The following is a 13,889-nucleotide window of genomic DNA, read 5'->3' as shown; positions in this document are numbered from 1 at the left end:
TAGAACAGAGAGAAATGCTCCCTGCTTTATAATCCCTCCATCAGTTTTCAAACCTTGTTGTGGACAAGAATTGCCTGGAAAGGTTGTTAAAATGCCGTCCTGGGCCCCACCTTGCAGAGATTTGGCAAGTTGGAGTATAACCTAGAAATCTACACTCTTAATTAGAGTTGCTTAAAATATATTTGTATTTCATGGTTGTGTTAACATCATCAAAATACATATCCACAGATATGTTTGTACATTACTATCAAAAAATTTTTAAATTGGCTACGGCACTTTCTGAACTACAATGTAACTAAGAATTTTAAGATCACCCTGTTTTAAAGTTTCCTTTATTTCTTTAGATCTTTATGAAACATTCCATCTTTTGCCGATCATAGTGCTTTATTAACAAATTCATGTGTTCTTTTCCCATTCCTTTAATATAAAAAATTATTCATCAGTTATTTTCATCTGACATTTCACTAAGTACAGAATTCATGTCAACATTAGATCAGCCATTCAAGTGGGTCACATAAGTTTATCCTCATTGCGCCAAAAACCCACTCAAACAATAAGCTGAATAACAGATGCCTCCAGGTATATACAACAATCTTAGTTTCTTAACTGGAACTAGTCCTGTTTAACAGGTCAAATTGCTAGTCTTTATAAGTAAACTAAAAAAGACTCAAGTATACAGCTGTACATATCATCAAATGGTTAGTTCATTTCAACAAGAACCTCTATACAGTTTTCTGCTATCATTGCAAAAGCCCCCCTGAACGAAGTTATAGTTTAGAATTTAAAACAATCATCTTGATGATATAAAACATACCAGGTGGCTTTTCTGTAGCAGAAATTAATTACAACCATTTTTCCTAAAGCAATTTTAAAGACAGACGAAGTTGAAAATAAATATGCAAGCATACAGTAAACAAAACGTCTACACTGAGAGATTCAGATACAAAGCACAGTGGAGTCTATAACTGTAGAAGTTAGAAATATAAACTAGCAATGAAGCCGTAATTTCTTCCAAATAGCAGGAAACAAGTTCTCCAATACCATTATTTTGATAATTATTTTGTGTTCACCTACTGATTTAGGTTTTTTTAAATCCCATTTGCCAATGACATTTGACCAGAATCCCAAAAATACCTTAAATCATACAGCATGAAATAAATGACCATTTAATTCCTGATTAGTTGAACGCCTTAATAACTTTCCAGTTTTGTACATAGTAGAAAGGTTCAAGAACCTTTGTAGATTTGCTTACAATCCCTGCTGATATTTACAAAAGCTTTTAAAAGTTATGTTGTATTCTTATCCATTTGTTGATTCCATATTAATATAATTCTCTTAAGTATTTTATAAACAATTAAGCCTCAGGTATTAGAATGGTCTGTTTCAAATTTTTTGGCATGCTATTTTGACTTACTGCAAGGTATACCACCCCCGTTTCCTCCCCTCCACTATGTAAAAAAAAGAAAAAGTTGGCAGAATGGAGACAAATTTCCAGATTTAAGTATAAAGAAATTTAAGATTTTTCCCAGGCTTGGATTATAATCCTTGATTGACAGGAATGCCAAGTACATACGCCAATTGTTAAATGTTTATGAAATTAAACATGAAACAAAAAGAAAATAAATTCCAACTAAATCATATTGCGAATGAATGAGACATGAGACATGTTAATAAGATATGACATATTTATCATCCATAATCAAACACTTCAAATCCCTGACTGAAACTGGCTTCAAAAATGATACAAACTCTATAGCTGCTTTAAAGGACTGTAAGACAGTATGTTTTTAAAGCCTATATAAACCATTGAAGCACTTTTACATATTTTATATTCAAAACTAATCTATGGAGCTCATTTCATTCCACTTACAAGTAAGTCCTCACATATTTGTGGTTACTTTTACCGTGTTTTTAAAAAGGAGTACTGCTAATAATTTAAGACATCCTAAAGATAGAATAGGTGTGGAGTCTTCTTTTTATATTTTGGGTGTTTTAAGTAATTTTTAAGAACTTAAAATTATTTGTTTCTCCTTAATATGAAACTCTTCCAAAATACCTTCTGACCAGTAAGTAAATGTTCTTTAGGCACTGTGAGGTTTATTAATGATGGAGCATGAACCCAGGCTGAGAAGTGTACAATTTAATTTTAACTACTGACAAGACAGTTAAGCACTGTCTTATCCACTGACAGCAGGAAATGCTTTTACCCCACTACTCCTGAGATTCTAAAGAGGGAAAACTAATTTCACAAAAAAATATTTAAAAGAATCCATAGATGATTCCAAGAACTGCACATATTCAGGGAATCAGAAAAGATGTTTTCTTTTGTAAGGCATCAATGATTAAATTAATAGAATGCGTATCTACTAACAAAAGATGGTTAACATTCAGTATCATAAACCATTTATCTTTTCTTTTTAAACTTCTCTAATTCCTGCTAATTTTTGCCAGCTTAAATAAGAAATGAATGCATCTTGGCCTAATCAACTATGGTTATAAAAAACTAAGACATCTGAAACTATTAGGCACATCAAAGGTACGGCTTATGTAATTCAAGGTTCCCTTCTTAAGGGGCAGATGAGTTACCTGGCACATTATACATATGGAACTGTAAAGATCATCTACTAAATTCAACTTTCACATTTTTAGTCAAACTGAAAGACTTATAGTAAATATTCAAACATACCATATCTTCAGTTACAACTGAGTAAGTGTAACATTTTACCAGATAAAAAGCTGGAACTTAAGTATGAGAAACCTTCATCTACTGTGCTCGTATTGGTCTCTTCTTTTTAGATGAAAGCCACTCATCAATACTTTCAACACAGCAGTTTAGAAGATAAACGTCCAAAACAGTTGACTTGGTTGCAGTCCATAATTTAGCAATTCAATGCCACTGGCATTACAGTGCTGTGGAGTGCAAGTGTATCTCCATATTTTAGTCAGATTTGTCTTTCTTCTTTCCTGTTAGGGGCACTTTGTTTACAACAGCGGACCCAACAGCTGTAACACCTCCAGCCACAGCAGATACACCCCCTTTCACCAGCCCTATTCCCATGGAAGGCACAGTTGTAACAGCTGTTTTGGTCACTTCCAGACTCTTTCCACCAATCCAAGCCACACCACCAATGGTGGCACCGACAGCTCCCTTTGTAACACTGAAGATACCCCCAGTCACACGGGACAACATGCCTGGTTGTTGCTGTGGGTGATCTTTCATTGAACCTAAGGAGAGAAAACATCATGAGACAATCAAATGTAAGTATGTAAAAGAGCAGTACACATCATTAAGTAACCTAAGCCTTCCTCACAATCAGGAGATTCATTTGATGAGGCCAACCATACCAATTCAAGGACACTGAAGTGCTCTTCCTTCAGGGTATAGAGCTCTTGGTCTATACAATATCTTCGTTTTTACAATATCTTGGTCCAATGCGAGGTCTTAGTATCTATGACAAGAAATGCTTTAGAGACTAGACAACTTTTGTTAAATAGAATCCTATTTTAAATGTTTCCTTGATTTATGGTTTTATTGTTAATAACCTTTATTTTTCTATCCCAAAAGGAGTATTAAAAAATAAAAAGATAACTATATTTGACCTGCATTTCCTTGATAGGATTTAATCATCACTAAAACAATCTTCTTTGTAAAAAGCAATAGTTACCGAGGTATGGTCTGGGACCACTGGAGATGCCGAAGACCATTTCAGGGGCTCTACTATTTTCATAATATTATCAAATATTATTAAAGTATCATTTGTCTTTTCACTTTCTTTCTGTCATGAGTCTATAGCAGAGGTTTCCAGAATCAGGATGCTATATAACACAACAGACTGAATGCAGAAGCAGCTGCAAGAATGTAGCTGTTTTCCATTAATCCAAACATTAAAGAGATTTGCTAAAATGTATAAACCAATATCACTCTGCTCACAATTTCCACAATTTTTTGTTTTGAAAGAGTTACTATTCATAAAAATATTGTAATTATGTTAATATGGGTTCTTTTAATGAATATTCAGATTTCTCAGTTTTTATTGCTAATATGGTAAATACTGACAAAGACACAGCTCTTTGGGGCCTCAATTTTTGAGACTGTAAAGACATCCTGAAACCAGAAAGTGTAAGGACCCCTATTAAGGAAATACATTTGGATCTCTCCTTTATGTCTCCCTTACTATTTAAAGAGCTAGTACTATGTAAAAATGAAAAACTGTTCATCATTTAAAATTGTGTCATCTACCTAAAATCATTTTTATTCAGACATAAGTAGGATGAGGAAACTACAGCTATGGTTAACACTTAAAATTACTACCTCAGTCATTGTTATGAAAGAGTGTGTGTGCTTTAAGTATCTAATTTTTTCAAAACTAGAGATATCCCCCATAAAAGGTAATAGCAATATGAAAAACTGAGCTGCATCTAAGTCATGAGTTCGTTTTGTTTTTTTTAAATAAAGCCACATATATTAGCATGTAACCTCAAACTCAGGAATAAAATGACTAGCAGAAAGACTTCATAAAAATTACCACCAGCTTCAAATGAGCACAGGACTTTTCTCTTTAGTAACCTAATGATTTAGGCAGCAATAATACACAAGCATTGGCATTTTTCTAAATTTCATGGAAAATATTTGGTACTTATATAATTCAGGCTTTACTTCTAAAAAACTACACTGTCACACAAAAAACGGTAAATTGTTGGGTACATAAGTCCAACTAAGAGCACCAAAACTACTAGAAGCTAGCAGAATGAGGTTCTCAAAGAAAGTATCATGGGGACACTGATAATATTTGATGGAGAAAACAAAAATTTCTGAAAACTTAGCTTTCCAATCCAGAGGGTACAAATTTACCTTGAGATAGTTTTTCTTTTCATGGTTTGGAGATTTTACATTGTATCACAAGTCGGAAAATCTCACTGACTAGTCAAAATCTCTTTGCAAAATAGTGCATAGATACAGATACAGCAATAGCTATAAATTTAAAAAACCAAATATTTTTACTAAAACTACTTAAGTATAATACAAATGTTTTAATGACTGAATTAAAAGACAAGATATAGATGAGCATTTGAATGTATCATTATAAAATTATGATGGAAAGGATTACAAAAGTGGCAGTTCTTTTGTAATCAAGGTCACTAGCCCTAGGAAAAAAGGCAAACTCCTGATTTGAGGCTACAACAGATAACTGCCTCAAGCCAAATAGCTCATTAGTAAAATTGTCTTGGCATGCCAAATTTGGTACACATTCATTTGATGAAGATAAATAATTTTTCTTAAATCAGATAAATATTAATGCAGTTGATCTCTTTAATTACAGTGTACTCATAATTATCACCATATAAATTATCTGCTTTGCAGATTCCTCTTGTTTAGCGGTTGGCATAGAAAGACATTCTGCTTTGTTCTCTTTCTTGACAATCATATGCCCCTGGATGGCCTTTATTTATCCCTTTCCTGATTTCTTTCTGACAAAGTCCTTGTTAACTTTCTCACTGAACCCTAACTTTTCAAAACACCACAGTTCCAGACCTAAAAATGTAAAGCATGGAAAAGAGCTGAGTTAGTAATTTTCCAGGCTATTCCTCCACCAAACTAAACTAAACCTAATTAGCCAGTTCTTCTGCTTTTTTTTTTTTTTTTTTTTTTGGAAACAGAGTCTCACTGTCATCTAGGCTGAAATGCAGTGGCACACTCTTAGTTCACTGCATCCTTGGATAGTTCTTTTGACTTCTTTTTGGCTTAAGTGTAAACTCTTTGTTGCTATTTTCCTAGCAATTTCATTTTGGCCTACCAATATAAAAAATATAGGAAGAAAATTTTAGATAACAGATAACAGAACTAGGAAAAAAATATGTAATACCTAGAGTCACAACCTCCAGCCCTAGTAATCAACATGCAATTCTCCAAGGAGATCACTATTTGGATTAAGTTTTGTAACAGTCTATACCAAAAACATGCCTGTAGTCATTTTCTGTACAGTCAGGACATTCAGGTGTGTGTCCAGGGGTTTTTGAAGAATTAAAATGATTCATGATGTCACAATTTTCAAACTAAAAAAGAATTATGACTTAAAAAGACAAATGAGGCAGACCCCAAGACCATGTATTAATAGAGGAGGAGAGCTACTAATTATAATGTAATGAATAACAGGAGTTTAACAACAAATCTATAATATCTCTTGAATTAGGCTGATTTTGTAATGCAGGATATCAAAACTAAACACAGTCCATCCTTCTTCTGTATCCATCCTCACCCCTTACAAATGAAAGGATACTTTTACTTCTAAAATGGTCTTAAAAGAAGAATGACAGGAAAATATTATCCCTTATATGGTAAAATTGTGGTCCTATTCACCATTATCTGTGTTTTCTTATTAAAGGCTAAAAATATTACCTTCAATTATTTTTGGAACGTATTTACTGACAAGGTAAACAGGTTGTATTTCTTTAAATTTAATAAAAACAATCAGGGTCGGACATGGGGGCTCACACGTATAATCCCAGCACTTTGGGAGGCCCAGGCGGGTGGATCACCTGAGGTCAGGAGTTCAAAACCAGCCTGGCCAACATGGTGAAACCCCATCTCTACTAAAAATACAAAAAAAATTAGCCAGGTATGGTGGCAGGTGCCTGTAATCCCAGGTACTTGGGAGGCTGAGGCAGGAGAATGGCTTGAACCCGGGAGGGGGAAGTTGCAGTGAGTCGAGATCGCACCATTGCACCCCAGCCTGGGCGACAGAGCAAGACTCTGTCTCAAAAAATAAATAAATAAATGAATAAATAAATAATATTTTTTAAAAATCAGAACTTTAATTCAGGATTTTTTTCCATTCTTAGTGTTACAGATGCATACTTACCTTCTGGTGGTTCATCATTAAGGTATGATGGGATTTCTTGTTGATTTTTATCTGTCTGATTCATGATCTCCTAAAAAAAAAATGCAAACACATTTCATTTTAACCTCAACATAGGAGACTACCTCTTATCACATGCAAAACTGAGACTTCATCAACATTATTCAGCTAAAGCACATTTTATACCCACTGTACAACTAGTCTTCATTTTGTTTCTCTCCTACTTCAAACTGTGACATTTAATAAATACTTTAAATTATACCAGCAGACAACATAAATCTTATGTGAAACACCCACCAAAGAGTGGCAGTCACATTATAAGCTTTCCTAAGTTGTTACTGTGGTGCTTCAACTATAACTGAAAGTAACTCACTGAAAGAGAGCTGGAAGGTAGGGTTTAGCAGACAAAATGTTATTTCCTCCTACAGAATACTGGTTAACTTAACTGTAATTTATTTCACAATACCTAAAGAAAAAAGTATATCATAACTAAAAAAGGTGTTCCCCAGACAGAATGGCTATTATTAAATAGTCAAAATGTAACAGATGCTGGCAAAGTTGCAGAAAAAAGAATGCTTATACGCTGCTAGTGGGAATGTAAATTAGTTCAGCCACTGTGGAAAGTAGTTTGGAGATTTCTCAAAAGAACTCAGAACTACCATTCAACCCAGTAATCCCATTTCTGGATGCACACCCAAAGGAATATAAACCATCTGCCATACATGTGTTATGTTCATCACGGCACTATTCGCAATAGCAAAGACATGGAATCAACCTAAATGCCCATCAACAGTGGACTGGATAAAGAAAATCTGGTACATATACACCATGGAATACTATGTAGCCGTAAAAAACAATGAGATCATGTCCTTTGCAGCAACATGTATGGAGCTGGGGGTCATGATCCTACATGAACTACCACAAGAACAGAAATCCAAATTCTGGAATCTCACTTATGAATGGTAACTAAACACTGAGTACACATGGACACAAAAAAAGTAACAATAGACAGGGGCCTGCTTGAAGGTGGTGGGTGGAAGGAGAGGGTCGAAAAACTACCTATTGGGTACTATGCTTATTACCTGGGTGATGAAATAATCTGCATGCCCAACCCCCACAACACACAATTTTACCCATGTAATGAACCTGCACATGTACTACTGACCCTAAAATAAAAGTTGAAAAAATAAATACTAAGCTGTTCTATCTAAAAAAAAGTCCTTAAAAAAAAAAGACATCCCTTCTCTTATTAAGATTACACCACCAATCTGAATCAGTAACAGATCAATTTTTATGACTTTGTTGTTCTTAGAGCTCTTATGAACAGGGGTAGTAACAGTATTCAAAATTTACTATAAATACAAATATATATATATACATATATATATATTATATATACTATGATTAAGTTTAAAGTAGTAAGGGAACCTAAGAAATAAAATAAGCTATGCTGCAGTAAAGAAAACATGATTAAAATTTATTTTCCCAATTTCCTTTACTATCGTGAAATACTTCCTTTTAAATTCACTTGAGTAAGTAAAGATTAGAGCAAGCCAAGATTGGTCTAAAAGTGTTCTTTATAATATATTATCTGGCTTGGACAGAAAACTAAGGTTATGATCCCAGCAGTTATACATCCTTGTATATAATATATACATATCTGTACATATATTAATAGATATTAAAAGGGATATTGTGAAAATTAACAATGTAGTTCAATACATTAATTAACAAACACTGATTGAGCACCTACTCCTGAGCCAGGCAATGTTTTAGGTGCATAGAGTATAGTAATCAATACAGACAAAAAAAAAAATCTCTGCTATCACGAAAAGAATACTCCCATGGGGAAAGGCAATAAATAAATACAAAGAGAGTACTGTATGTCAGTGGTATTTTTATGCTATGGAGAAAAAGGGATAGATGAGGAGAGGATGTGATATCTTATTTTAATTAATTAATTATGAGACAGGGTCTCGATCTGTTGCCCAGGCTGGAGTGCAGTAGTGCGATCTCGACTCACTGCAACTCTGCCCCCCAGGTTCAAGCGGTTCTTCTGCCTCAGCCTCCCAAGTAGCTAGGACTACAGGAGTGCATCACCATGCCCGGCTAATTTTTGTATTTTTAGTAGAGACAGGGTTTCACCATGTTGGCCAGGCTGGTCTCAAACTCAGGTGATCCACCCACCTTGGCCTCCCAAAGTGTTGTGATTACAGGCATGAGTCACCACACCCGGCTAGGGATGGATGGGGAAAGGATATGATATTTTAAATAGGATAGTCTGTGAAGCCTTTACTGTGATGACACTCAAAGAAGGTAAGGATACAAGATACTTAGGCCAGGTGTCTTCCAGAGAAGAAATGGCAAGATCAAAGGCCATGATGTGGGAGCTTACCTGGATCAGCAAGAAGGAACAGCCAGTAAAGTGTGGCAGGGTCGCATCAAGGGCAGTAGGAGAGGAAGTCAAGAGTGAGGTCTGGATCAACACAGGCCCTTGTAGGCGATGATGGGGAGTGGGTTTTTTTTTTTTTTTTTTTTTTTTTTTTGAGATGGAGTTTCGCTCTTGTTGCCCAGGCTGGAGTGCAATGGCGCGATCTCGGCTCACCGCAACCTCCGCCTCCTGGGTTCAGGCAATTCTCCTGCCTCAGCCTCCCGAGTAGCTGGGATTACAGGCATGCGCCACCATGCCCAGCTGATTTTTTGTATTTTTAGTAGAGTCTGGGTTTCACCACGTTGACCAGGATGGTCTCGATCCCTTGACCTGAGAGTGGTTTTTAACTGAGTGAGATGGAAGCTAGTGAAAGGCATTGAACAAAAGAGTAAGGTGATCTTTTAAAAGATCATTCTGGCTGCTGTGGGGAGAACAAGCAATAGGAGAACAACAGCAGAGGCAGAAAGTCCCATTAGGAAACAATTTCAATAATCCAGACAAAAGACTGTTGGTAGTTTGGATGAAGGTGGTAGAGGCAGAGGCTGTGAAAAGTGGGAATTTTCAAAGGTGATTTTTAACTTCATGGAATTCATCTTGTTATGTCTTTAAAATCTAAATCCTATTTAAGATGAGACTTCACTGCATCCCCACTGAGTCCAGCAGCACATGTTCTGTTTTAGTATCTTTCAATTGCTCTAGTGAAAATCTTGACTCAGGTCATTTATCAATAGCACCTAATCTTATACTGGTTTGGTTTGAGAATTTAACACATCATACCAAACATAAGATTTAAAAAGTAATAGTAAAGCTAGGTAATCTCTCACAGAAAAATCAGTAAGAATTTCAGCTAATGCATTACTGGGAAAAGAGATTCTTGATGGATGTACCTTAATTTTAAAACTCCCCAAACCACAAAGGCACACGTATTACCATTCACATTTATATTTTCTTTGATCTATCATCATGGTAAGATCATAACACATTATACAGGATGGTGGTTAAGGCTCTGGGGTCAGAGTGCCTGAGTTTGAATCTCAGCTTGACCATAAGCTGTATAGCAGAGGACAAATAACTTCATTAAATCCTTGCTGTTTAGGATAGTTAAAATAAAAATCAAAGATAATTCTAACCTTAACCCTAAGATGAGAATACTATTTAACAAATTCCAAAACAAAACATACAGAAATTCCTGGCAGAATGTGTGTGTTCCTTCTGAGAAATGATTATTTTGAAGCCACTTACTTCCCCCCACTAGACTATTAATTTCAAGAGGACAGACACCTTTGTCCAACTTACTCATCACGGTAATCCCAGTACTATATATTAATACCATACACATACACACAAATCCAGGAGATCATCTGGCTTGTCAATCAACAGAAGCTACCATACCCTGTAGAAAAATAATGGGAAATTACATATACCCATACATCTTATATATTTTAGCTGGAATTTAAATATAGGTCTGATTACGACAGTAACTGCATACATTTCAAAACTGACTTTCTTTGCCTACCCCATAAATCCCTACCAACAGTCTTACCTTTTATTTCTAATACGGTATCCCTTAAAAAACAATTCTTTTTCTATATCCTATCTTGTAATTAAGAAAAAGATCCCAATTTTTAAAAATTAGTTATTGCTTTATGAGAGCATAAGATATATGCAAATTAATCTAAATGATATGAATTAGCTTCATCCTTTTGTGGGTAGGCAATAAGGAGCCATGAGCAGTTATACTGTCATATCTGTGCCTGAGATGCTTACTGAACCAAGAAGAGATGGAAGGAAAGAGAGATTAATACAGTAAGTGGCTACTTTAGTATAGTCCAGTAAGATAGAATGACAGTCTAAACTGTCAGTTTTTCATGTCTAAATAAATGCTTGAACCAAAATACCAGAGTCACCTTTGAATTCTGCTTTTTTTACTTTCCCATCTAATTATCAATAAATTCTGTTGCCTAAATAAATCCAAAATATAACCACTTCTCACTACCTCTACTGTTACCACTTTAAGTCATAATAATCTCTTATTTGTACTACTGCAAAAATCTCTGAATGGGTCTCTGAGCTTCCACCTTTGTTCTTCTTTCAGTTCAGCCATGTCATACTTTGCTTAAAACCCTCCAACTGCTTTTTATTTTGCTTAGAATAAAATTCAGAGTCCTTATACCTTTGAGGCCAAATATTTAAACCGCATCTCCACTGTTCTACCTCTTGTTCATTCCAGTCTACTAACACAGAGTTCCTTGTTTATCCTTTCCTCAAAGTCTCTTCCCCAATATATGTACATGGCTCAGGTCCTTCTGCAAATGTCCCCTTATCAGATGCTCCCTGACTACCTTATAATAGATGAGCACCCACTACTCTTCTTATCATTTTCACCTAACCCTGCTCTATTTTCTTCAAACTCTTACTGCCACTTGATATGCATGTCTGTTTACTTTGGGTCTCTCCCAATTAGAATGTAAGCTCCATGAGAACAAAGGCTTGGTTTGTTCACTACTCTATCACCAGAGACTTAATCAATGTCTGATGCATGGTGGACACTCATATACTTGAATTTTTTGTATGAAGTAGAATGTAACATGGGTATTAATGTGAGACGAAAGGGAGAATCTAATGTCATATTTCTAGTATAAGCATTATATATATGCATTAATACCTATAAATTTTCTACCATAAAATGTATTGCTTTTATAATTTAAAAAATCCATATTTTCAATTCTTGGAAATCAGTGATATTCATAAATGATATTTTTAAAGATTATGTAGTTCATCTAATCCTAATTAATCTCAGTTTTAGCACCAGATGAAGTTAATAATCTAAAAGACAATGTACTTGAATTACATAATGCTTTAAGAAAATGGTATCATGGAGTTTTGTTCACAGTTATGTGTTGGATAAGGAAATCCTGACAAACAGTCTTATGCAGGTTATTACTATATTAACTGTACAATACTGTTAAAGACATTACCCACTACAACACTTAATAGCTCTGATATGGAACTCCACATAAGAAATTTCTTCAGAGGTAATTATTCAGAAAATGTCTTATTTCCCTCAAATATTTAGTGTGTTTTCTTAAAAATCCATCCATTTTTATATTTAAAAGATACAAAGGTGTGACATTTTCCTTCTCTCTTTGGCTTCCAGGAAGCTTAAAACTAAAATCTCAGCTCAACTAGGTAGGCACCTGTGGCATGCATAGTTGTGTCCTATCTTCCCCTACATTTCCACACCTCCTCAAGACCACTACCCAGATTTCTATTTTTCCCTGGTTTGCAATTTGAATATCTTATTTATGTATTTTTACCAATTTGTTGGTACATGTTTTTGTTGTAAGCTGCCAGATAGTATTCGTGGAATAAGTAGGATAAAAGGAAAATATTATAACCCCAACACTTTGGGAAGTTGAGATGGGAGGACTGCTTGAGTTAAGGAAGTCAAGACCAGGAAAACATAATGAGATTCCGTCTCCACACAAAAAAAGAAGAAAAAAAATTGGCTGGGCATGGTGGCGAACATCTGTAGTCCCACCTAATTGGAAGGCTGAAGAGGGAGAATTGCCTAAGCCCAGGAGGTTGAAGTAACTGTAGTGAGCCATGATCATGCCACTACACTCCAGCCTGGTCAACAGAGCAAGACCCTGTCTCAAAAAAACAGAAAAGGAAATACCTGTATCCACATATACTTTAAGCATCACAAGAAGAGATGCATACCAATATATGGCCCAAATTTAGGGTTAAAAAAAAGAAAACTCTAAGCTAGAGTCATGCTTTCCAAATGTACCTTTTTAAACATAGGCAGTGGTATGCCAAGGACTTAAGAATTCACAGAAGAGACATAATGCGTGCATTTTAATCTAGAGTAATTTAAAATACTGTTTTATTTTTAAATTCACACACAGTAAAAAGTAAAGTGCTTGAGCATTGTTTTTTTAAAGATAACTAGACTTTCAAGAGATTTCACTCTAGCCTGGGGCTGCTTCTGGGTATATTCTCAGACTTACCAGCTCTCCTTGACAGTCCAACCACACTCCCACTCCCACACCCACCATGAGTTCATTCTGGACTTAAATTAGGAGTATTTCTGTAGAGGAGTCTGAAATGTAAAAAGCTAGATACTATCAAATAGAAATATTCAGTTGCATTTAAAATAATTAGCCGTAGTGACCAATAGGATTATCAATAAACAACAAAGTAGCAAATCTGGAGTTCTTCCATGCCAGGCATAAGTCTACTGAGACTAGAGAAATTTGCTATTTAGAAGGCCTTGAAAGTCCTAAGTGCAGCAAAGATTAGTTTCACTGGGACTTAAAAAACAAGGGCCGGGTGCAGTGGCTCAAACCACTTTGGGAGGCCACAGCAGGTAGATCACCTGACGTCAGGAGTTTAAGACCAGCCTGGCCAACATGGTGAAACCCCATCTCTACTAAAAATACAAAAATTAGTTGGGCGTGGTAGCACACACCTCTAATCCTAGCTACTTGGGAGGCTGAGGCAGGAGAATTGCTTGAACCCAGGAGGCGGAGGTTGCAGTGAGCCAATATCACACCACTGCACTCCAGCCTGGATGACAGAGCAGGACTCCATCTCAA

General features: G+C 35.5%; 1 protein-coding gene across 1 annotated transcript in view; it reads right to left on the bottom strand.

The window, feature by feature from the left end:
- Positions 1-315: 315 nt before the first annotated feature.
- The window catches only part of TMEM263 (transmembrane protein 263), a 17,811-nt gene continuing 4,237 nt past the window's right edge, over positions 316-13,889 (bottom strand). The window contains exons 2-3 of the mRNA XM_017540967.2: positions 6,861-6,930; positions 316-3,225 (exon numbers count right to left, since the gene is read on the bottom strand). Coding sequence (XP_017396456.1) covers positions 2,939-3,225; positions 6,861-6,924 — 351 coding nt within the window. The 5' untranslated portion in view covers positions 6,925-6,930 and the 3' untranslated portion in view covers positions 316-2,938. The remainder of the gene's footprint in view (positions 3,226-6,860; positions 6,931-13,889) is intronic.

Source organism: Cebus imitator, unplaced genomic scaffold (assembly GCF_001604975.1).
Source record: "Cebus imitator isolate Cc_AM_T3 unplaced genomic scaffold, Cebus_imitator-1.0 Scaffold8, whole genome shotgun sequence".
Classification (NCBI taxonomy): domain Eukaryota; kingdom Metazoa; phylum Chordata; class Mammalia; order Primates; family Cebidae; genus Cebus; species Cebus imitator.
Note: the sequence above shows the minus strand (reverse complement) of the source record. Positions and strands in the feature narration are given on the sequence as shown.